Source organism: Protomyctophum parallelum (assembly GCF_964188405.1).
Source record: "Protomyctophum parallelum genome assembly, chromosome: 15".
NCBI classification, from domain to species: domain Eukaryota; kingdom Metazoa; phylum Chordata; class Actinopteri; order Myctophiformes; family Myctophidae; genus Protomyctophum; species Protomyctophum parallelum.
In genome coordinates, this window is record NC_139710.1 from 32,352,787 (window position 1) to 32,379,212 (window position 26,426).

General features: G+C 43.7%; 1 protein-coding gene across 1 annotated transcript in view; it reads left to right on the forward strand.

Annotated features, from left to right (window-relative positions):
* Nucleotides 1-23,922: 23,922 nt before the first annotated feature.
* The window catches only part of scarf2 (scavenger receptor class F, member 2), a 62,826-nt gene continuing 60,322 nt past the window's right edge, over nucleotides 23,923-26,426 (forward strand). Inside the window, 1 exon segment of the mRNA XM_083784357.1 lies at nucleotides 23,923-24,646. Within this exon segment, the coding sequence (XP_083640483.1) occupies nucleotides 24,537-24,646 (110 nt within the window). The 5' untranslated portion in view covers nucleotides 23,923-24,536.

Here is a 26,426-nt window from a genome sequence, read left to right on the forward strand (position 1 = left end):
CGACTAGCAGCTCCGATATCTCTGTTCTCTCGTCTATCAAGCGGTTCCAGTCCAGCATGTCGATGGTGCTGCTGGGGCAGAGGATATAGAACAAAGGATTGTAAAAACAAAACAAAACAAAACATAATGTAACTCATCCTTTTTATGTAGCCTTTTTCTTCCAGCGATACCTGCGGTCAAACATTGAAGCAAACTTTATTGTTATATATTTTTTAATGAGAGAGAATGATTTATTCAAAGGAAAAACTGAGGTTTTAGTCTGCTATTATATTAAAGGTTTCATGGCGTTTTCTTTTAGGTTTTATGACACGGAAATTTGAACACTCAGTGGATTTTCTGTGGTCTGGAGTTTTCTCTGGGGTTTGGAAGCCTTTTGAGCTGCAATGAAAACATGCAAAACAGTGACATCTTCTTGCAAATCCCATTGACATATAATGAGATTTGCAGGCTGTGACATCACAAACAGCAGGAAAATCAGAGTTTGAGCCAGAATACCCAGACCACAGAAAATCTACTGAATGTTAAACGTTCAGGGGTTTTGAGCTCAGAAAACCTAAAAAATAAATTAAGAAGAATTACAAAAAAATATTTTTTATGTCAAAATGCCTTTAAGAGACACCATCAAGTAGGCCCTGCAAGTTATTATTCATACTGCAATCAGCAATTCTGGTTTGAACGGCTACATTGTTGCCACTAGGAAATTACTTTAGGATACATATTTCAAAGGATGAAATTAAATTTCAATAATACAATTTGCATGCAAAAAGCAATTATATAGTAGTCGCTAAACTTTTAATGTATGCAGAGAACTCTCTGAAAGCGTTGTCACCTCACCCCCTAGCTGTCTGGCTGGCGTTTGTTCACATCAAAGCAGTTCTCCAGTTCACAAGTGTTCAAGTTTATTTGGCACAGTGTGGGCTCTTGTTGGCCGCCAGCAGTACTTTCTCTGTGCCTTCAATCAATTTGCCATTAATCTCCCTCCTCTGTCACAACAGCGCAAAGAAACCAAAATCAACAAATCTCTGGACTAGACATTAATCACTTAAAAAAGGACCACTTCACCACTTTGCAACCTATCTTCATATAATTGGTCCTCACCAACACATTTAACGCCATTGCCGGGAGATCTTTGGCAATTTATAAACACTACGCTTAGCACCATTGCCAGTGTTTTTGATTGATCAAGTCGTAATGCTACTCACGTTAGCATTGGGTAGCTAGCTGGTTTTGTCAACAAGACTGCATGGATCCAATGTGTTAAACCCTCCATACTCTGTACTTGATCTGATTGATGTAATTGACGGGCGCTAGCCGCCTCCTATGTCCAGCTTTGAGTGTTTGTACAAACACACACATTGTGTAAACACAAACACACAAACATTGTGTAAATACAATGGGCTGCACTATAGTTCCACACTCACTCCAGAGGGCCACTGTAGTTCCACAGTCACTCCAGAGGGCCACTATAGTTCCACACTCACTCCAGAGGGCCACTATAGTTCCACACTCACTCCAGAGGGCCACTATAGTTCCACACTCACTCCAGAGGGCCACTATAGTTCCACACTCACTCCAGAGGGCCACTATAGTTCCACACTCACTCCAGAGGGCCACTATAGTTCCACACGCACTCCAGAGGGCCACTATAGTTCCACACTCACTCCAGAGGGCCACTATAGTTCCACACTCATTCCAGAGGGCCACTATAGTTCCACACTCACTCCAGAGGGCCACTATAGTTCCACACTCACTCCAGAGGGCCACTATAGTTCCACACGCACTCCAGAGGGCCACTATAGTTCCACACTCACTCCAGAGGGCCACTATAGTGTCACACTCACTCCAGAGGGCCACTATAGTTCCACACTCACTCCAGAGGGCCACTATAGTTCCACACTCACTCCAGAGGGCCACTATAGTGTCACACTCACTCCAGAGGGCCACTATAGTTCCACACTCACTCCAGAGGGCCACTATATTTCCACACTCACTCCAGAGAGCCACTATATGCTGAAAATTACAGATCTACAAGCTCACAAAGTTTGTGAGCCTGTAGAGTGAGAGAGAGAGACAGAGAGACGGACAGAGGACAAAGTTGAATGCCCGCCCGTCAAAAGTCCATCAGCTAAATTGGTGTGCTGAACCTTTGTTCAACCTTGGCCGCCTACCAGGAACTGAGGGCGTCCCAGAGCAGTCATTTTGATTGCAGAGAAGCCGTCTGTGGCACCTCCACCTGGGGTATACTTGGTGTTCAAATCAATCAGACCAAGTCCGGCTATCCATTATGGCAAAATGAAACGCTCATGATTTTTTTTATTAAGTGCAGACTATGAAATTTAACCAGTCACCCCACAGCAGTTTGAGGGATATCATATTCTATGGCTGGCCAATGTGCAGATTCTATGGGCTTCAGTGTGCTGTGTAAGTGTTGTGGTGGTGGACATGGTTCACACATTCCGTTGGCCAGTGGTGGAAAAAAGTATCAATGCTGCAATATAGAAATGACACTTTACTTACTTTGTTATACAAGTCAAAGTCCGGAATTCAAAATGCAAGTATTGAAAAATAGCAGATCTACAAGCTTGTAGGTCTGCTATTTTTTTTTTAATCGTTCAAATGTGCCTCAAATCTTTCAGAAAATTGTCATGATTTAGCTCAGGTCTAAATGGGTAACGGATATCATGAAGAAAAGCAAGGGCTCGCGACTCACTTTGAAATGCTCCAAGTATGATCAACCCATTCTGACCTGAGATCAGATTCTAAAAATGTCAGTCGTTCTTCGATTTAAAAAAAATAGCAGACCTACAAGCTCGTAGAGTCCTTGACCAGGCTATAGTCTGCTCCACCACCCTGCATGCGTGCAGTCTGGGTGAACACAGCCAAACACCACCATGTCTAGTATGGCCATATTGGCCGTATATCCAACGTCCTGATAACGGTTTCGTGTATTTAACCCATTTTGACCTGGGAACGATTCTGCAAATGTCTTCTAAATCCTGAGTGTTTTCTTGAAAAAGCAGTTTTTCTATGTCAGTCGTTCTCAGACACTTTAATCTCACTTTTCACGATTCTTCAAAAATAGCAGACCTACAAGCTCATAGCGCGCCACTCGGTGGCGCGCTATGAGCTTGTAGATCTGCTATTTTTCAATAGCTAAAGCATAACATGATGCTAACACCAAAATGGGTTCCCGTTCAGAATGGGTCAATAAATACTTGGAGCATTTCAAAGTGAGTCATGGCCGAGTGAAAGAACACATTCACACGCAGTGTTGTTTTCGTCGACTAAAACTAAGACGAAAAATGTCTGTCGACTACCTTTTTCACTGACAAAAACAAATGGAAACTAAATGAAAACTAAGCTATGATGACTAGCGCTAAGACTAAATATACTGACAATTTCGTCAACAAATAAAAACTAGAGTAAAATGTTAGGAAGGGACTAGTGGACAAGAGATCCAGTATAAGTCATTTTACACTTGGTTGCATGCTGAAAATAACCGATCTACAAGCTCATCACAACGCGTCGCGGGGCTTGTAGATCGGCTATTTTCAGCAAGTGAAATAAACAGTCATTACGGCGGCATCAAACACATTTTGTTCGACTAAAACAACTGTCGATTTAGTCGACTAAAATCGCGTGAGATTTAGTCGACTAAAACTAGACACTAAACACTAAAACATCCCAGGTGACTAAAATGTGACTAAAACTAAATGTTGAGAACCACTGACTCTAGACTTCAATTTGGATGCTTTTGCACTTGTTGTATTTTTTCCATGAACCCTGCTGGCAGCTAGTCAAGGCCATAGACTGTAAAAAATCTGGACAAAGCGTTCCCCGGGTCTAACATGAACGTAAAATGAAGCCTGTCAGTCCTTGCATTGTAAGTCGCCATGTTTCTTTCTCTGTTTGGGCCCAGCTGGCCCATTGGCTGGCCCAGACAACGAGGCGGGACTTCCCCCCTTCTTCTTTGTTGGTTTTTATTTTGACTCGAGTGGGTGGGGGATCCCGATCATAGACTGTAACGGTAGCCACGCCCCTCAGAACATGCGCGACTTTATGGTCATTTTTTTTATAAATGGGACCATAATTTTCCAAAAAGAATATTATGACATGAGAAATGAGACTTTAAACTAGTGACTAGAAGCAGAAAGTATTCATGACCATGTTTATTAAGGTAATACAGTCTAGGTGAAGTTGGGCCCAAATACATGGATCTCTATGGGGCTATGGGGTTTTTTTGGGCCCAATGACAGCGCCACAACAGGCCATTATATGAACTTTCAGGAAATCCCGATTTCCTTAGTGGCTTCACAAAATATCTGTCTGACTGCCCCCCTGGTCAAGGCTCATGGCCCTCACGCCGCTGCCTGACACACAGGTGACTGCAGCTGTACAACTGTCAGCCGTTGCACTGACAGGCACCCGCTGACCGGTGCCCTCAGGGCACTGATATATACACAACTGGACCTACGGTATTCCCACCATGACATACAGTATACGGGCTGGAGTAGCTGCTGATGACCAGGTGTCACTCTCTCCCAGAAGGAGCTCCGGCACCGGCAATCAGTCAGCAGCCCATTCACCCGTTATCGGGATCCCCTTTTGGTGTTGGCATTATGTTATGCTTTAGCTATTGAAAAATAGCAGATCTACAAGCTCATAGCGCGCCACCGAGTGGCGCGCTATGAGCTTGTAGGTCTGCTATTTTTGAAGAATCGTGAAAAGTGAGATGAAAGTGTCTGAGAACGACTGACATAGAAAAACTGCTTTTTCAAGAAAACAGTCAGGATTTAGAAGACATTTGCAGAATCGTTCCCAGGTCAAAATGGGTTAAATACACGAAACCGTTATCAGGACGTTGGATATACGGCCAATATGGCCATACTAGACATGGTGGTGTTTGGCTGTGTTCACCCAGACTGCACGCATGCAGGGTGGTGGAGCAGACTATAGCCTGGTCAAGGACTCCCCCTGCTGGACGTGTCATTTACAACTCTATTGTCGACGCATGGAAACTATAGAGGCTACTAATATATAACTATTCTCTGCCTATCGGGACGTAACTCGGACGGTGCTGAGGCGGGTTCTGGTGGCCGTCGCAACGCTCGGCACGGCGACTCACTCGGCTTACGCCTCGCTGGGCGGGGCCTCCCGTGGCTCAACCCATTCTGACCTGAGATCAGATTAAAAGAAAAATTCTTCTATACATCCTAACAGTTTTCTCAAAAAGCTATGTTTCGAAGCTATGGTTCTTCGATTTTTCAAAAATAGCAGACCTACAAGCTCATAGCGCGCCACTCGGTGGCGCGCTATGAGCGCTATGAGCTTGTAGATCTGCTATTTTTCAATAGCTTAAAGCATAACGTAATGCTAACACCAAAAGGCGTTCCCGCCCAGAATGGGCGCCACCAGACACGGCGCGCCTCCGTCATTGACATCAGTGACACAAAAAGCTAAACGCTCCCATAATAGTTTCTCTTCCGGATTTCCCAGTATGGTGATTTATATCACATTATACTGGGGGGTATTTCTATAAGGTGCTGATTACGAACATTTCCTTGATTATCGGGTGATAACGGTTGAATGGGGTTATATGGTTTGGTATATAGGGTGTGGCTGGTTAAAACTCACCCTTGTCTTCACTGTGAGGTTAGGGTTATAGGGTTTGGGATATAGAGAGTCAGTGTGGCTGGTTAAAACTCACCCTTGTCTTCACTGTGAGGTTAGGGTTATAGGGTTTGGGATATAGAGAGTCAGTGTGGCTGGTTAAAACTCACCCTTGTCTTCACTGTGAGGTTAGGGTTATAGGGTTTGGTATATAGGGAGTCAGTGTGGCTGGTTAAAACTCACCCGTGTCTTCACTGTGAGGTTAGGGTTATAGGGTTTGGGATATAGAGAGTCAGTGTGGCTGGTTAAAACTCACCCTTGTCTTCACTGTGAGGTTAGGGTTATAGGGTTAGGGCAGGGGTCTGCAACAGGCGGCTCTAGAGCCGCATGCGGCTCTAGAGCACACCCCTAGTGGCTCCCTGTAGCATTAAAAGTAGCAATAAATTATTTTTCATTTATGGTTTCTGTAGGAGGCCAAACGTGACAATCATTCTTTTTTTTTTTTTTTTTAAGATATTTTTTTGCGGCTTACGCCTTTATTGGTTTTTTAAGGGATAGAAAGTAGGCTGACAGGAAACGGGAGAGAGATGGGGGGATGACATGCGGTAAAGGCCGTGTCGGGTCCGGGAGTCGAACCCGCGGCACACCGCGACTGGATCACCAGTCCGGTGCCCAGACCGTTACGCTACGGCCTGGGCCGTGACAATCATTCTTAATATTTATTCTACACATTTTTACAAAATTGGAAAACTTAACTAAACTAAAATTTGCGTCACAGCATGCGACACACTCAGTGCCGTGCCAGCCAGGTGTCTATTATAAACAAACCGGTGGGTGTGTGAGGCTGCTACGCTATGGCTTCTACAGGGAGAGAAATAAAGATAGCCGACGAAAAACAGAGGATTTAACAGTTCGTGGACAGAGGCTTTTGCCTTCACAGCCAATGCAGATTGACTGCCTGTATGTTTAATCTGCAGTGAGAAGCTATCAAACAACAAAAAAAGTTACGTTGAAAGACATTTCCAGGGAAAGCATGCTAAATTCTGCTAGTTTTGTTGCAACCCGGGAGATAATAAAGCTTGGCATGCTGCATTATAATGCGTCATTTTCTTTGCGGCTCCAGATAGATTTTGAATTTATTTTTGGTCGAAAATTGCTCTTTCAACATCTTAGGTTGCTGACCCCTGGGTTAGGGATATAGGGAGTCAGTGTGGCTGGTTAAAACTCACCCTTGTCTTCACTGTGAGGTTAGGGTTATAGGGTTTGGGATATAGGGAGTCAGTGTGGCTGTTTAAAACTCACCCTTGTCTTCACTGTGAGGTTAGGGTTAGGGATATAGGGAGTCAGTGTGGCTGGTTAAAACTCACCCTTGTCTTCACTGTGAGGTTAGGGTTATAGGGTTAGGGATATAGGGAGTCAGTGTGGCTGGTTAAAACTCACCCTTGTCTTCACTGTGAGTGTCTTCACTGTGAGGTTAGGGTTAGGGATATAGGGAGTCAGTGTGGCTGGTTAAAACTCACCTGTGCCTTCCCTGTGAGGTTAAGGGGCCGGCCGTTGTCGGACTGCTATCTGCCCGTGCTGTAAAATGCACTCGCTCTGTCTCTGTTCGTTTCCGGAAGCCACATTGTGGACAACATGTATGTTTAGAACACGTGCATTTTCATGGCTTGTAAAAAAAAAAAAAAAAAAAAGAGCTACCTTATTTTAGCATGATAGAAAGATCACAGAAGCGACATCATTATATGGCAACTAATCTGTCACACCTTTTGCGCCTATCGTCCGCAAATTAAAATTACATCAACAGCTGTTCCCGTTGCACGTTAGCAGCTGTTGTCATTCACCTTAAACACTGGGGTCTCACGGCAGAATCACTCACGGCTACTTATAAAGGACACAGACACAGACAGACAGACAGCAGGCGGGATACGAGCACCCCTCAAATGACTGATTAAAGGGGCATATATCTTAGCCTATATTCTCTGACCTCTACATGACATTTTATAGCGTATGGCTTTTGTGCTGTTTTTCCCACTGTGAGCACTTTAACTTCTCATGGTTTTGCTCTGGGCATGCCTGACACGGAACTATACATAAAGATGGCATGTTCCGACATCACAACACTCCATAATTGGGCATGCCTGACACAGAACTCCATATATGGGCATAAAAGGGACACAGGCAGATGTGTGGAACGGGTACTCTGACATCGTTACCGACTTAGTGCTCTACAGGGTAACGGGTACGGTCTCCCCTTTTCCATCTCGCCCCACTACTCTATCGAGGCGGCGGCGGTGGCTCAGGGGTAGAGTGCCTGGCGGTGGCTCAGGGTAGAGTGCCTGGATGGTAACCGTAAGGTTGCCAGTTCGAACCCGGGCTCCCCCAGAGTTAGTGTCGAAGTGTCCTTGAGCAAGACACTGAACCCCTAATTGCTCCTGATGTGCTGGTTGGTGCCTTGCATGGTTTCCGCTGCCATCGGTGTATGAATGTGTGTGTGAATGGGTGAATGTAATGCACAATCTCTGTAAAGCGCCTTGGATAAAGGCACTATATAAATGCACCATTTACCATTTACCTACTGTAGCTGTAAATAACAAACATAATTACTTGCGCAAGCAGAGCGCGCAAGTAATAATTTCGCCCGGTCTCCTTCGTCGTGACAGCTGTTCCGCCATTCGAGGCTTACGCAGAAAAACATCAAATCTGTGCCTGTGTTGCTGGACCAATGATGACGAAATGACCATATTTCTTACGTCATCATTTAGAGCTAGTCATACGTATACTATATACATAATCAGTAAAAAATAAAATAGCAAATTGTGCCTGATCTGCTGGGACCAGAGTACGTGGTGTGTATGTGTATGACTAGCTCTAAATGATGACGTAAGAAATATGGTCATTTCGTCATCATTGGTCCAGCAACACAGGCACAGATTTTATGTTTTTCTGCGTAAGCCTCAAATGGCAGAACAGCTGTCACGGTTTTTGGCGCAAAGTAACCACAGTATACCGCTAATCAACTTACAACTACACACTTTATACAGTATAGAGTATATATGTATACGTATATAGTATATGCCTACATACTATATATATACTATATATATTTCTTACATCATCATTTAGAGCTAGTCATACGTATACTATATACATAATAATAGGCAAATTGTGCCTGATCTGCTGGGACCAGAGTATGTGGTGTGTATGTGTATGACTAGAAAAACTAAAAAGGGATCCAGAATATATCTACAACGATAAAACAGTATTTCTTATATAGATAGAAACTTGAATCATACTTAATAATACTAGATGTTTATATGTATAAAGTAGGTAGCAAATAGTTACATCTAAACATTAATCATTTCAAACGTTCCTTCACAGAGATACTGAGATTTGACAGTTTACAGCGGTCGAAAGGACTTGCGCGCTCTGCTTGCGCACTAGTTGGCCATTTATGGCCTACTAGTGTGCAACAAGCAAGTATGCACTCGACAGAGTGCAGTTCTAGTTCATGTTTATTTTCACATTAGTTTATCATTGTTAAGTTCACTCTGTATATCCACGGGCATAATAGCATGATGACAAAACATGGGCTACATCAGGGGTCCTCAACTAGAAATGATGAAGGTCCACAAATATTTTTTTTGGGTGGTCCACAAAGAGGTGGTCCGCGGTCCGGTCGCGGTCCGCCAGTTGAGTACCCCTGGGCTACATGGAAGAAATGTGATTAATTAAATGAAATTAACTGCTAGAAGGTCCTAAATTAACTTAAAGGACCACTTCACCACTTTTCAACCTATCTTCATGTAATAGGTCCTCACTAATAATCATGAAAAAATTGCGCAATTTCTCATGTCTCATAGGAGGGCTGTGGGCAGTTCAGAAACCAGTCTTCCAGTGACATCATCGATAGGGGATACAAGCTAATAGAAACTGCAGGCTTTCTAGTCCTGAAAAGTTGCAATGCGAAAATGGAAGCCATTGTTCTCACGATAATGAAAATCTAAATATATCTGTAAAAAATCTTGTTTAAAAAAATTATCTGCCTAATGATGATGTCACTGGAAGACGGTTTCTGAACTGCCCACAGCCCTCCTATGAGACACAGACTGAGTAGAAAAACATTGTGCCATTTTATCATGATTATTATTGAGGACCTATTATATGAAGATAGGTTGAAAAGTGGTGAAGTGGTCCTTTAATTAAGCAGTCACCGTGTCTGTGACATGTTAGAGATCGACTACTATACAATCAAAAAATCTGTATACAAGATAATTTCAGATTTCAGAGAGGGAGGGAAATACTAATACTACATTAAAACATTTTGCGGGGGCGAGTTGGTAAAGGGGCGAGCAGTCTCGTGTTCCTCTACAGCCAGCCAACCGGTCCTTATTTCCTTTCCTTTGTTTGAACAGTTTCCGTTCCTTTCAACCATTTCTTCTTTCTCTGTTCTGATGTATTCTATAGTCACCTTACTGTAACATGAGTGTTCTTATGTATTCTATAGTCACCTTACAGTAACATGAGTGTTCTTATGTATTCTATAGTCACCTTACAGTAACATGAGTGTTCTTATGTATTCTATAGTCACCTTACTGTAACATGAGTGTTCTTATGTATTCTATAGTCACCTTACAGTAACATGAGTGTTCTTATGTATTCTATAGTCACCTTACAGTAACATGAGTGTTCTTATGTATTCTATAGTCACCTTACAGTAACATGAGTGTTCTTATGTATTCTATAGTCACCTTACTGTAACATGAGTGTTCTTATGTATTCTATAGTCACCTTACTGTAACATGAGTGTTCTTATGTATTCTATAGTCACCTTACAGTAACATGAGTGTTCTTATGTATTCTATAGTCACCTTACAGTAACATGAGTGTTCTTATGTATTCTATAGTCACCTTACAGTAACATGAGTGTTCTTATGTATTCTATAGTCACCTTACAGTAACATGAGTGTTCTGATGTATTCTATAGTCACCTTACAGTAACATGAGTGTTCTGATGTATTCTATAGTCACCTTACAGTAACATGAGTGTTCTTATGTATTCTATAGTCACCTTACAGTAACATGAGTGTTCTTATGTATTATATAGTCACCTTACAGTAACATGAGTGTTCTGATGTATTCTATAGTCACCTTACAGTAACATGAGTGCATCCATATTTATAAATAGCTTCCCGACTGCCCAGTGGGAACAGTACCTGCATTGTTAATACCATCTCCCCATTCCAATTCCCTTACCTCTCTCCCTCCCCCTCCCCCTCCCCCTCCCCCTCCCCGTCCGTCCGTCCGTCCGTCCGTCCGTCCGTCCGTCCGTCCGTCCGTCCGTCCGTCCGTCCGTCTGTCTGTCTGTCTGTCTGTCTGTCTGTCTGTCTGTCTGTCTGTCTGTCTGTGTCTCCCTCTGTCTCTGTCTCTGTCTCTGTCTCTGTCTCTGTCTATGTCTCTGTCTCTGTATCTGTCTCTGTATCTCTCTCTCTCTCTCTCTCCTCTCTCTCTCTCTCTCTCTCTCTCTCTCTCTCTCTCTCTCTCTCTCTCTCTCTCTCTCTCTCTCTCTCTCTCTCTCCCCCCTTGTGCAGCTTTGCAGCTGACTAATGTTTGTGTTATCTTGACAGAGCATTGGAATGCCTGTTAAAGCAATGCTGCTGTCTAGCATCAAGTTCTACCTTAAACCAGCCTTGTCGTCCTGCCTCACAGCCCAATTGGGTCTGTGTTTGACAAACAAAAAGCCCAGCTGTCTTTTGATGGTATTGAGGCTTGACGTGTACATCCCCAGACAAAGTGTATTTGCATACTAAGTAACTAGAGAAAAAAGCCATTAAAGAAATAAAGTCAATGCTGGGCTTTAAACTACAAGCAAACGTCACGGCCAAAACATTGTCTACTAGTCTGCGCGCTTTAGAATCTCAATAAGATGTGATAACGAGAGGCTCTGGCTTATCGTTCTGAGTCAACAGAGCGCGTCGCGGCCTGACATTGCAAAGTATCACTTAACTGAAGGCCTTTTCAAGCCTTCTCATCTCACCGCTGACCTCTAAAAAGCAACGGCATGGTGTCCGAGGAAGGAGGATTTCGTGTAGTCATCTGATATTTATTCAGGTACAGTAAGACAAGCCGTCTAATGTCTAGAGGGAGACAAAAGGTGTCAGGATATTGTTGCAGCCCTATACCCATTTTGGTCTGGCATCGAAAAAAAAAAAAAAGTCTTCTAAATCCTGATCTGTTCCTATGTTTCTATATCAGTGGTGCTCAATATTTCATGTCAAGGACCCCAAAAATTATATGTAATTGGCCGCCGACCCCCCATCTGAAAATATGTTGTTCCGGGGACACCTCCAAAAGCAAAGATCTGAGTTAAAAACGTTCACTGTGAAATAATATATACGATTTGCGACACATTTTTACGATTTTTCAAAAATAGCAGACCTACAAGCTCATAGCGCGGCACTCGGTGCTGCGCTATGAGCTTGTAGATCTGCTATTTTTCAATAGCTAAAGTATAACATAATACTTAAAACACCAAAATGGGTTCCTGCACAGAATAGGTTAGCAGTTAATTTAAGATGACTTTTTATCGTCAATTGTTAAATTGTGATATCAAACATCAAACATATGAGACAGTTAATTGTCCCGGGCCAGCTTAGCGGTCCGGGCACCTATAGGCTGCTAATACAGCCTGACAGCGTGTCGCGCAGAGGCCAAGAGGTTTAATAACTGCCACCTTTGCTGCGAGTCACTCCCCATCTTTCTCCCCCTGTTTCTTGTCACCTTACTATCATATACAGGCAGAAAAGCCCCCAAAACATTTACCATTTAGGCCTGACGTCGAAATTAAAAAGAAAATTCTTTCTTGACAGTTTTCTGAAATACCTCATGTTTCTATATCAGTGGTGCTCAGTATTTCATGTCAAGGACCCCCAAATATTATATGTAATACACGCCCAAAAACGTCACATCCGGTTTTTTAACAAGACAGGAACGCCCAAAAACGTCACATCCGGTTTTTTACCCTGGGCAGAAATTTATATGGCTGCCAATGCAACTTTTTCCAATCCTTAATCACATACGGACAAACATCTATGCCGATAATATCTAACTTGCGGAGGTAACGTGCCTTGTCACGGGCAACAGATCTTTCAACGTATGGCATTGCAAATACGTTTGATAATCGCTACTCTGATACTCTGCGCAATATTGTTTTGGAAATGCCGCAAATTGCATTGCAGTGAACGAGAGCAGATCACAACTTACCCTGGGGGGTGGGCGGAGCCGCGGAGTTGCAGCTGACGCCCCTCCCTCCGCTCTGATGACACGTTTTCGTGTCAGTGTATTGGCCACCGACTCCCATATGAAAATATGTTGTTCCAGGAACCTCTCAGAAGCAAAGATTATCATAATGCTTAAACCATAATCAGACGGTATACATTTCCCAAACGAAAGCAGGGACCAGATGCAGGGATTCCAAATCAAACCCATACTGTATACAGTACAGTACTGTACCTCCGGTTTCTATAATAATTTGTAAACTATACACTGTGTGTTAACGACTTGCGTGACTTTATGTTGACGGCACATTGAATCCATGCCTCCGTCAGACCGACCACACACAGGTCAAAGGTCAGACTGGCTGTGCCTTAACCCATTCTGACCTGAGATCAGATTCATACAATTTACAATTTACAATTTAGGCATTTAGCAGACGCTCTTAATCCAGAGCGACTTACATTAAGCAAGAACAAAAAGCATGGGAATACATCACAAAAAAGCATTTATCATGAAACAGCGTAAGCTAAGAAAGTAACAGTGGAATATCTATATTATGAGACTATACATATAAACTATATATACTACTATGTTATAAATATGTACTATGGCGTGCTATGACTATATACAATGCAATTATAGTGCTGTCTACATAACATGCTATAAGTCTGTATCAAATGCTATCTAAGTCTACAGAAATGCTATCTAAGGGCGTAGGGTAAGTGCTATGGGCCATGATGGAGTCTGAAAAGGTGGGTTTTCAGACTTCGGCGGAAGATTGGGAGTGATGCTGCAGTTCTGACTGCAATGGGAAGTGCATTCCACAGTTTTGGAGCCAGAAGGGAGAAGAGTTTGGGACATGTGGAGCGTTGTCCCGGCGTTTTTAGTGAGGGTACTTCCAGCTTCACTGCGTTGGCTGATCTGAGTGCGCGGGAGGGTTTGTAGGGTTCAATCATACTTGCAAGATATGGGGGAGCCATACCTTTGGTTGCTTTGAATGCCAGCATCAGAGTTTTGTATTCTGTGCGGGCAGCGACCGGGAGCCAGTGGAGGGAGCGGAGCAGGGGGGAGACATGTGAGAATTTTGGCTGGTTGAAGACCAAGCGAGCTGCGGCATTTTGGATCAGCTGGATTGGCTTAAGTGCACATGCTGGTAGGCCAGTAAGGAGGGAGTTACAATAGTCGAGTTTTGACAAGACTGTTGTCTGGATTAGGAGCTGGGCTGACTCCTGGGTGAGGAACGGTCTAATTCGTCGTATGTTATAGAGTGTGAACCTACAGGATCGAGTGACAGCTGTGATGTGAGCTTTGAACGAGAGCTGACTGTCCAGGACAACACAGAGGTTCCTGGCTGTTGGGACAGACGTTACCAGGGCGTTGTCTACGGAGATAGTTAGCTCCCGCATAGGGCAGGACTTAGCTGGGAAGAAGAGAAGCTCAGTCTTGTCTGGGTTCAGCTTGAGGTGATTGGAGGACATCCACTGTGAGATGTCAGCCAGGCATGCAGTAACCCATTCTGACCTGAGATCAGAGTCTAAAAATGTCAGTCGTTCTTCGATTTTTCAAAAATAGCAGACCTACAAGCTCATAGCGCGCCACTCGGTGGCGCGCTATGAGCTTGTAGATCTGCTATTTTTCAATAGCTAAAGCACAACATGATGCTAACACCACAATGGTTTCCCGTTCAGAATGGGTTGATCTCTCTGCTGCTCATGTGACAGAATTCCTGAATAGCGAGAGTTCCTCAACGCCACGGCCAGCCAATCAAAGGCCAGGAGGGCCGACAAATCGAGCTCAGAGAGAGAGTGTTTACATATCCTGGCGGCCAGCGCTATTCCCAGAGCAGAATAAATCACATGGGGGGGGGGGGGGGGGAAGTGATGTGTGTGGAAAGTTCATGTTATGCCTCTTGTTTTGACTGAGAAGTTGTATCCCAGAGAACATTCCATAACCTGGAACCTTCCAAGAACCACTTTATGTTTCCTTAATAAGCAGCACCGGGCCCGGGGAGGTACTTTGTTCAACTTAGCTTTTTAGGAAAACCTGCAGTGGCGTGCACAGACATTTAGCTAGGGGCAGGTGCTCAAGTGAAAAAAAGGGCAGCTTGTGCAGCGCATGGAACCGGCCGGTTGCCTTAATAGTGTGAGATTTATAGATGTTGGGGCATAAATAATATTTTTGAAGCTTTTTTTTAATCAAGAATTGATCAATGTCACCATTGTCCACATACTGTACACTGTACAAACAAATATGTTTTAGTTTTTCTTCCCAAAAGGGCACATTGTTGTCCAGAGGGCAAGGGCAGGTGGTGCTCTAGCACCCCCTAGTGTCTAACTGTGCACGCCACTGCCGAAAACTCAGTGTTATAGCACTGCCTCCTGAGCAGAGCCCAAATACATTTCTGAGATCCTTAATATCTGAAATCGTTTGGAAACAAATCCAGAACCTGTTAAAAATACGTTAAGATGCATAATGGCCCGGCATGGTTTGTTTAGTTATTGTAGTAGAACAGAGCCATATTAGTTCCTAAACGGATGATCATTCCCAAATCATTCCCCCCTGATCCCAAAGCAAATATTTAGTTATTTTTAAAGGAAAACAACAAATCCTGATTGTCTGTGTAACCGACGTTCACTGGATAATTCATCTTAAGAGAATAAATATATAAGTACTAAGTAGTGAAGCTTTAACCACTTTAAACCCTGTTATACTTTCAACTCAACACAATATTCCATATTATAATTTAAAAAAAGAAATCAATAGGCCTACATGTAAATTGTTTGCCTATGATGACATAAAATCTAAATTGATATGCAAGGTTGAAAGTGGTTGAGGTGTACATGCACCTCCACATGCATCTCTAATCATCTACATGCTGTATATACTTCCCTAGGTACTTGGTCCTCTACTTTCTTCCCTTGAACACCAAATATCTTTGCCGGAAATCTACAAACCACACAATTCAGAACATGCCGTGTTGTGAGCTCGTACGGTATGTTTGCCTATTATGATGACAAGCCCAGAATACAGATCTCATAGCGTGGCACCTATGAGCTTGTAGATCTGCTATTTTTGAAAAATCGTTTTTAACTCAAATCTTTGCTTCTGGGGGGTCCCTGGAACAACATATTTTCAGATGGGGGTCGGCCAATTACATATATTTTTGGGGGTCCTTGGCATGTTTCTAACCACTGTTAGAAACATGGCTTTTTCAGAAAACTGTCATGATTTAGAAGACATTTTATAGAATCGTCCTCAGGTCTAAATGCGTTAAGACAGTTTACACTGAACTAATAGAGCGCAACAACAACATCGCCACGATACTTACTCCATCTCTTTCTTCTCGGCCTCCTCCTGACTGATGTCCTCCTCCACGCTGTAGTCGAGCACAGAGCCCACCCTGAAGGCCTGGTTCTCTCCTCGAGGCTGTAGTCGAGCACAGAGCCCATCCTGAAGGCCTGGTTCTCTCCTCGAGGCTGTAGTCGAGCACAGAGCCCACCCTGATGGCCTGGTTCTCTCCTCGAGGCTGTAGTCGAGCACAGAGCCCATCCTGAAGGCCTGGTTCTCTCCTAGAGGCTGTAGTCGAGCACAGAGCCCACCCTGATGGCCTGGTTCTCTCCTCGAGGCTGTAGTCGAGCACAGAGCCCATCCTGAAGGCCTGGTTCTCTCCTAGAGGCTGTAGTCGAGCACAGAGCCCACCCTGATGGCCTGGTTCTCTCCTCGAGGCTGTAGTCGAGCACAGAGCCCATCCTGAAGGCCTGGTTCTCTCCTAGAGGCTGTAGTCGAGCACAGAGCCCACCCTGATGGCCTGGTTCTCTCCTAGAGGCTGTAGTCGAGCACAGAGCCCATCCTGAAGGCCTGGTTCTCTCCTAGAGGCTGTAGTCGAGCACAGAGCCCACCCTGATGGCCTGGTTCTCTCCTAGAGGCTGTAGTCGAGCACAGAGCCCACCCTGATGGCCTGGTTCTCTCCTAGAGGCTGTAGTCGAGCACAGAGCCCACCCTGATGGCCTGGTTCTCTCCTAGAGGCTGTAGTCGAGCACAGAGCCCACCCTGATGGCCTGGTTCTCTCCTAGAGGCTGTAGTCGAGCACAGAGCCCACCCTGATGGCCTGGTTCTCTCCTAGAGGCTGTAGTCGAGCACAGAGCCCACCCTGATGGCCTGGTTCTCTCCTAGAGGCTGTAGTCGAGCACAGAGCCCATCCTGAAGGCCTGGTTCTCTCCTAGAGGCTGTAGTCGAGCACAGAGCCCATCCTGAAGGCCTGGTTCTCTCCTCGAGGCTGTAGTCGAGCACAGAGCCCATCCTGAAGGCCTGGTTCTCTCCTCGAGGCTGTAGTCGAGCACAGAGCCCACCCTGATGGCCTGGTTCTCTCCTAGAGGCTGTAGTCGAGCACAGAGCCCACCCTGATGGCCTGGTTCTCTCCTCGAGGCTGTAGTCGAGCACAGAGCCCACCCTGATGGCCTGGTTCTCTCCTAGAGGCTGTAGTCGAGCCATAGAGTTATATATCTATAGAGAAGACACCCGAGTTCTCCTCCCATCCACTTGCATTAAGTTGCTCAAAAGCGCATGAGGCGGATTCACTCCTCCTTCCTGGTAGGAACAGAGTGCATTCTGGGATTGATTGGTTACAAACACATGAACGCGCTGCCGTTGACTATCATTGTGCCGTTTGTGCGCGTTCACGTATGAAACATTCGTTCACGTGTCATGGCCCCAATCACATGAACGTGCGCAATGATAGTCAACGGAGCAGCGCTGGCTCGAGCTGCACTACCAAATCCGGCCACTATGTCCATTTCGCCTCAGGGTTTCCTCTGGGTGCCTTCTCTAGAAATATATACTCTAAGAGTCGAGCACAGAGCCCATCCTGAAGGCCTGGTTCTCTCCTAGAGGCTGTAGTCGAGCACAGAGCCCACCCTGAAGGCCTGGTTCTCTCCTCGAGGCTGTAGTCGAGCACAGAGCCCACCCTGAAGGCCTGGTTCTTCTGCAGCAGGGGCCCGGTGGTCCTCTCCGGACCACAAACTGGCCGTAGAACGTCATCTTCATGAACTGTTCAAAGCCCCTCTGGCCCAGGAGCCTCCTACTCGGATCCATGATCTGTGGGGACAATATCATAATCGTTGCTGTCGGGAGGAAACCTCATAACTCCATTTGTGAGGTTTTACATTTTTTTGTTGGCATAAATCAGTGCTATTGAACACCCTTTACGTCTGTGTGTTGTTTCATAAATCAGTGCTATTGAACACCCTTTACGTCTGTGTGTTGTTTCATAAATCAGTGCTATTGAACACCCTTTACGTCTGTGTGTTGTTTCATAAATCAGTGCTATTGAACACCCTTTACGTCTGTGTGTTGTTTCATAAATCAGTGCTATTGAACACCCTTTACGTCTGTGTGTTTCATAAATCAGTGCTATTGAACACCCTTTACGTCTGTGTGTTGTTTCATAAATCAGTGCTATTGAACACCCTTTACGTCTGTGTGTTGTTTCATAAATCAGTGCTATTGAACACCCTTTACGTCTGTGTGTTGTTTCATAAATCAGTGCTATTGAACACCCTTTACGTCTGTGTGTTGTTTCATAAATCAGTGCTATTGAACACCCTTTACGTCTGTGTGTTTCATAAATCAGTGCTATTGAACACCCTTTACGTCTGTGTGTTGTTTCATAAATCAGTGCTATTGAACACCCTTTACGTCTGTGTGTTTCATAAATCAGTGCTATTGAACACCCTTTACGTCTGTGTGTTGTTTCATAAATCAGTGCTATTGAACACCCTTTACGTCTGTGTGTTGTTTCATAAATCAGGGCTATTGAACACCCTTTACGTCTGTGTGTTGTTTCATAAATCAGTGCTATTGAACACCCTTTACGTCTGTGTGTTGTTTCATAAATCAGTGCTATTGAACACCTGTGTAAGGTGTTTCTTTGCAGATGTTACTATGGTCTCAGATGTAAGCCTGACTCACACCTTCACAACAGATTGATGTATAGCTGATGCATGAGACTTGTTTATTGACGCAAGCTCGCAATTCATTTCCAATGGGAGTCACATGGTTTGACACAACATTTTTGTTGTGTGAGGGGGAGGGGGGCAGTCGAAACACAGCCGAAAGCTGTCAAAACATGTGACTCCCATTGGAAATGCACTGGGGCGGCCATGACACTTACCCTTTGTTTACATCTAGTATGCAACAATGTTGTATGCTAGATGTGAAGGTGTGAGTGAAGCCGTGGGGTGTTTTGAGTGGTTGGGAGAGCCTCTATATGTATAGTGCTCGTCGATGTTATGCTTACTGCTGTTTGTTTTTGTTTGTGTGTTGCGCCCTGAGGACCCTGAGTGCTGCTTTTCTCTTTGAGAAATGTTCCTGTGAAAAGTTACTTACCCGACCGACGCGCACCCGCTAAAGATGCTCAGTGTTTAAAAGCAACTGGAGTTGTGCGAGCTATAATTACCCTGATAACTAAAGATGTGCCCGAGGGGACCACCCCTCTAAAACTAGATGAACTTGACCATAACCACTTGAGCCTTATATACGAAATGATATTGTTGTACAAATTGCCAATCAACAAGCTCACAACACATTGTGACATGTTGTGAGCTTGTAGATCTGCTATTTTTGTGAACGTTTGTCTGCCCCCCCCCCCCCCCCCCCCCCCTCGTTTTTCTAATACCGGCATGCACAAGATAGACAGACAGACAGACAGACAGACAGACATATGTTGTAAACAAATGATTATGATTTGGTAACCTATCACTGTTTTACAACTGTGCTGTAGACTTAACAAGACACACACACACACACACACACACACACACACACACACACACACACACACACACACACACGATGCCAATGCTTCCATTCCCCCAAGAGGTATAAATTCCACTCTTGAAGTCCTGTAAGATGAAACGTTTGCATGGCGTACGTACGTACACACATGGGCTGGGTGGTGGAGTGATGATACTGTAACTCTGGCCCACAGGCACAGGAATTCTAGCAATTGTTTACAAAATGTGCATCATTTTTGCATCATCATACCTCATGAATAAAGCTCTGGCACAGGTCCAGCACACCATGAGATCTGATGCATTCAGGCTCAAACTAGGCTTCGTGATGCTAGATGTGTTGTAGCCGATTTCAGTGGTTCCTTAAGTGGGGTCCGGGGACCCCCACGGGTCCTTGAGAGAGTTATTGATCTATGATGGCCGGTTGTAAATGTCATTAGTATTGTAATGTTAGTACACATGTTCTTCTTATCATATGCTGTATGCTGGAACTATTTATTTATTTATTTGGATCACAATGGAATTAAGTCCTCTGACTTTTTTTTGTGCAATCCTGATAATTCTGTACTGCTCTTCCATGAATTGTATCATGAATGTATCAAATAAATCAAAGCAAAACTAAACATCCAGGGGGTCTCCAGCTAAATGATAATTATAGGAACCAAATAGACCCTTATGGGTCTGTAAATGAGACCTGTTGGGGTCCATTTGGTTCCATTTGTACACTCTCAGAGTTAAATTAACTTTGATTTTACAATAATATTATATACATTGGGGTCCCAGAGATAGAAATGCCATTAAATGGGGGTCCGTAGACTAATGCATGTCAATCTGGGGGTCCTTGATATTAAACGGGTTGAGAATCACTGCTATAGAGCTGTCAAAAAATGTATCTTCCCTGGCATATCTTTTCAAATGGGGGTCTGCGTGCTAATTAGTGGGGGTCCTTGACATGAAAAAGTTTCGAAACCACTGGCATTATTTGTTATAATCCAAATGACAACAATGAATGCTGTGCTATTAACATTATTAACTATGAGCATTATAATATTATTATCCCATGTTTCTCTACAAACATCCATGCAAGGCATCACACAAATTGACAGCATTGTTTAATAGGCTACTGTACTGTGCTGTACTGTACTGTACTGTACTGTACTGTACTGTACTGTACTGTACTGTACTGTACTGTACTGTACTGTACTGTACTGTACTGTACTGTACTGTACTGTACTGTACTGTACAAGCCCTCCTCCCTGGCCTGTGTGTCATGTCTCTGTCTGTGTGTTAGGCACTTGGTGGTGAACAAACGCTATAACGCTATTTTCGCGCTCGGACACAGGGAGTACCCACATTTCACACAGGGACAGACACAGCCACACACAGCTGTCTGTCTATAGGAGTGGTTGCACCACTGGTGGTCTGGGGACCACCAGTGGTCCTTGAGGGGGGTCCAGGTGGTCCCCCCCCTGCAGCTAAATGACAAGAGTTGGTAGGCTATAATCAAATGGACCCTTAGGCTCACTGTATATGTATCTTTTACCTTTTTGCTTCCTTTATGATGAATTCCTGTTCTGTACATTTGGACTTAGACTGTTTTTCGTCTGTGGTACTCTTAATGGGCCTTGGCATTGGCATGAAAAAGGAATTGAAAAATAAATGTCCAAGCAGGCCAACTGCCCCAGGTGCATCCATGCGATGCTTTTAGTTACAGTACCTCCTTGTTCTTAATTATCAACCAGGATGTCAAAGGAGCATAGTTTGAAAACCACCAAACTCCTGAGGAGTTCTAGTGAGTCTTTACGCCGTGGATATACACGGCTTGGCAAGCCGTGGATCTACAAGCTCCAAGTGTTGCGTAGGCTACACATACAGCGCGTTGTGAGCTTGCAGATCGTCGGTGCCCCACTGCCCCACTCACCATGAATCCAAGCAGAGGGACTCCTCACAATTAGCGCCGGTCCAGGTGGTCCCGGCCCGGGCCTGGGGCTGCTCTGTGCTGCTATCTTGCTCCCTCTGGGTCGAGGAGGAGGAGGAGGAGGAGGAGGAGGAGGTGGCAGTGGACCGGATTCGGAATGGTCTATAGACCTCTAGTCCCGTCCGTGCCAGCAGCAGCGGATTTTCCAAAACAAATGATATAATACGACATTGAGTCAAGTTGCCTGCAATTTTGCTCTAAAAAAAAGTTTTCTTTTTTTTTCTTAATTTGTAGTGTGTGGACCATGGTGACAAATCTTGATAAAAAAAAACGCTTCTACTATATTATTTAGGCCCCCACAATCTAAAGCTATGTTTCTATGTCAGTGGTTCTTCGATAAAAAGATAGCAGACCTACAAGCTCGTAGCGCGCCACTCGGTGGCGCGCTATGAGCTTGTAGGTCTGCTATTTTTCAATAGCTAAAGCACCAAAATGGGTTCCCGCCCCAAAATGCGCTGCACAAGGTGCCCTTTTTTTCACTTGAGCACCTGCCCCTCTAAATGTCTGTGCACGCCACTGCCCGGTAGATTCAACTCACTATAATAACAACTTGAAAACGTATTTATTCAGCGTGCAGAGTGCACAGCTGACTATGACTGACCTAATAAAATCAAATAAAGAAGTTTACAAACGCGGAACTATAGCTCCTGGAGCCGGAGCCGAGCGACGCGTTCATTTGTGAGCTTGCATATTATCCGCTATTTTCCGGTGCGTGTCCTGAAGTGTGTATAGCCTACAAAATATGCAACAGCTGACCACTCTGTCTCTCCTGCATGGAATTGGATGATAGGCAAATTATACGCACCGTTTTGGTTGGTGCATAGTTAGTATTCTGTGAGATCTTCGAGAAAAGCTAACAAGACAGTATATACAAATAAAGTAAATGTGTGTAATCTTCGGTAGCCATTAGGCTATATTGTAGCCTATCTATTTATAATATTTACCATAGCCTATATATCTCATTTCTAGGCGGATACTAAGGTACCAATGGCAGTTCGCACATTCAAACAGACGGTGGCGCCATTGTTCCATAAATATAATCACACTTCAGTGCTGCTGTTACATGATACTATGGTTTAATACACATCCTCCCTGCACAGAAGATAATACAATTATTATTAGTATTATTATACATATTTTGCATTGTTTATGAATCACCCAAATAAAAGTCTGATTGATGGCGAATGAATATTCTTTTTGATTGATTGATTTATTAACAGTTTGCGGAATTACAGTACATTTCAAGTAGCCTACAACTCAATACAAAAACTGTTAACAGTGAGTGAACGACACCATAATAAAGCATTACACTTGTTTTCAATTCATCAAAAAAGTATAGGCTATTCTGCTGTATTATGATGATGATGATGACTTCATTATAAGTAGTTTTCATCCCAGATGTGAATCGATGAGGAATGCGTAACTTAAGACAATGTTGACTGTATAGCAGTGCTGTTTTCGTCGACTAAAACTAAGACGAAAAATGTTCGTCGACTACCTTTTTTCACTGACAAAAACGAATGGAAACTAAATGAAAACTAAGCTATGGCGACTAAAACTAAGACTAAATATAGGCTACTGACAATTTCGTCGACAAATAGAAACTAGACTAAAATGTTAGGAAGGGACTAGTGGACAAGAGATCCAGCATAAGTCATTTTACACTTGGTTGCATGCTGAAAATAGCCGATCTGCAAGCTCACATGTGAGCCTGCAGATCGGCTATTTTCAGAAAGTGTAAAATAAGTCATTATGACGGCAACAAGGCCCGCAAAATAAATTTTAGTCGACTAAATCACCTGTAGATTTAGTCTACTAAAATCTTATGATATTTAGTCGACTAAAACTAGACTAACACTAATACATTCCAGGTGACTAAAATATGACTAAGACTAAGTGAAAACTATTCAGGAGACTATGACTAAAACTAAAATAGAAATTTGCTGCCAAAAACAACACTGATATACAACAATGGCCAGTGGTGGTAGGCCATAGGCCTACACACACACACACACACACACACACACACACACACACACACACACACACACCGTACCGTCTCTCCTCCTATGTAAATTTGGTGGCGCACACATGGCGCACAGCACATTGACTAAAGCTCACACACACACACACACACACAGTCACACACTCTCTGACTGTGGCCGTCCGCCTGAGCCAGCCAAAAGGATAGAGTAACAAATCAGGAATTTCCCTCCTGCCACTCCTGAGAGCAGACTAGAGAGAGGACAAAAAAAGTTACGGATTAAAGAAAACTTTATCTTCGCGGAGAGTTAAAAGGAAAAAGAAAGCTCCTCATTTAAGCCTATTCTACATTTATATAAGAATACGGCGAAGACGTTAATGACCCAAAAGAAAGAAGGGCTGTTTTATTATTTACTTTTGTTACATATAACGGGATGTTTGGTGGACCGACGTTGTTCGGCTTTGCACAACAATGAGCTCTTTTTGTTTTAGAAATGTTCATCATGGAAATAATGCCACGACACCGGGGGAAAGCAATCTTTCGAGAATACCGTGATTTGGACTGTTAGTTTTGGGGGTTTTCTTGGGCTTTTCTTTGGGGTGGTTGGTGGGGGGGGAGACCAGACCGTGCTCTGGGGATTGCTGTCGCCACACTTTTTCGAATGTTGAGGTTTCGTCGATGGCGTAGACTATAGACGGCAAGCCCATGCAGCTTCTCCCCTTTAATTGTTGGATGATGATTTAATATTTATATAAAGTGAACAAAGTATACAATCGCTGTTGGATTATTGATGAAACAACATTGGGGTTGGACGCCACTATAAGTGAAAACAACACCATTTGGAGAGAAGGAGAAATGTGGAGCTAAAACTGGCGTCTAGAAGAAGGATGCTGCCTTTTGTACAATGGAACTGAAAAACGATTTCGCTGTTGTCGCCGTTGTTTGTCTATTTATCTGCTCCGGTTTCTGTCAAGAGCTCAACCCCAAAGGCAGGAACGTATGCAAAACACCAGGGTAAGCATGTATTCAGCATCCATCCGTGATTATACGATACGGTATCAGCATGTTAACTTTGGCCCTATAGTTCTCAATAATAATGGAATAGCGTATCTCTCAAAAGAAAATAACTTGAGTGTTGCGCATTCATGGAAACACGTATTACTGCAGCTGCTTATTATTGGAACCTTTAGGACCACTGTTTGCTCTCCTCAATGTAGGCTACATCACTTTAGATTAGGCCACGTATATATAAGTATTAGAGAAGTGTGTTACATAATTTGAACAAAGCTTTCGCTCCGCATCATATAAGCCTAAATAGTTGAGTCGTGTTAGAGAGAGGAGGAGGAGGACGGAGGGGTCCAAAGCAGCGGTCCAGATGTGTAGGCTATACATCTGGATCCCACTAGCTTTATAATGCTCCATAGGGGGCGCTGCACTAATGGTCTCCACACCAGTGGGTTGTCTCTCACATCAAGGCCCTGCATTATAACTGCTTGGTGTCAAGGACCCCCAAATCAACATTTATTAGGTCACAGACCCCCCCCCCCCCATTTGAAAACATATGCCAGTGACCCCGATATAAGGGAGGAATTTTACGGCTCTAATATAGCTGTGTTTCCGTAACATTAATTTCATGGACCCCCAGTTTCACACGCATTATGCTATACGGACCCCCGTTGTAATGGCCTGTCTATCTCTGGTACCCCAATTTATATTGTAAAAACCACTGTTAAATGAAACTCTGAGAGTGTACAAATGGAACCAAATGGACCTGTTAATAGGTTCTATTTGGTTCCATGTGTTACACTCTCAGAGTTACAGACCCATAAGGGTCCATTTGGTTCCATGTGTTACACTCTCAGAGTTACAGACCCATAAGGGTCCATTTGGTTCCATTTGTACACTCTGAGTTGCAGACCCATAAGGGTCCATTTGGTTCCATTTGTACACTCTCTGAGTTACAGACCCATAAGGGTCCATTTGGTTCCATTTGTACACTCTCTGAGTTACAGACCCATAAGGGTCCATTTGGTTCCATTTGTACACTCTCTGAGTTACAGACCAATAAGGGTCCATTTGGTTCCTAACCATCTCTAATTGATAGACCCCCTGGAACTCCCTCAAGTTCCCCTAGGGGTTTCCCAGACCCTCATTTTGGGAACCCATGATTTATTCTGTACACTTGACACTTGGACCACCATCTGATGAGATGTAGCCTAATATAGCAGATCCAAAACTTAGAATATTTTGTTGTCTTTGGATAAAATTCTTCCACAATTCCATGCTTTAATATATAGCCTATTGATGTTGGCACCATTATAGGAGAGATAACACACTAACGTCTACATTCTCTAATAATTAGAGATATTTGCGTATAGAGTAGACTTTCTTGTAAAATAAGTATAATGCAGATGTTTGACAATAATTGTTTAACTCTGTAAAAAAATCCTTTTTCAACTCAAGAGTTAAAGATCTGTAACGGTCCATTTGGTTACCAACTCTCCATCATTTATTTAACTGAGGACCACCTTCAACCCTGCCAAAGGAACATTGGTGGTCCCCGGGCCACTGGTGGCTACGTGTTTTTATATGAATATTAACAGGGATGTTATGAAGTATTTGGGGCAGGCAAGGAGACCATAAAATGTAAAGTTAAATTAAAAAATAACCAATTTCCCTAAAAACGACCATGTAGGATAAGGACGAGGACAGCCATACGACCTTGAACATCCCAGTCTTATGTTTTCCAAAACAGAGCTGATAGTTGTGCTTGAAATGTATCAGGCTACTGTAA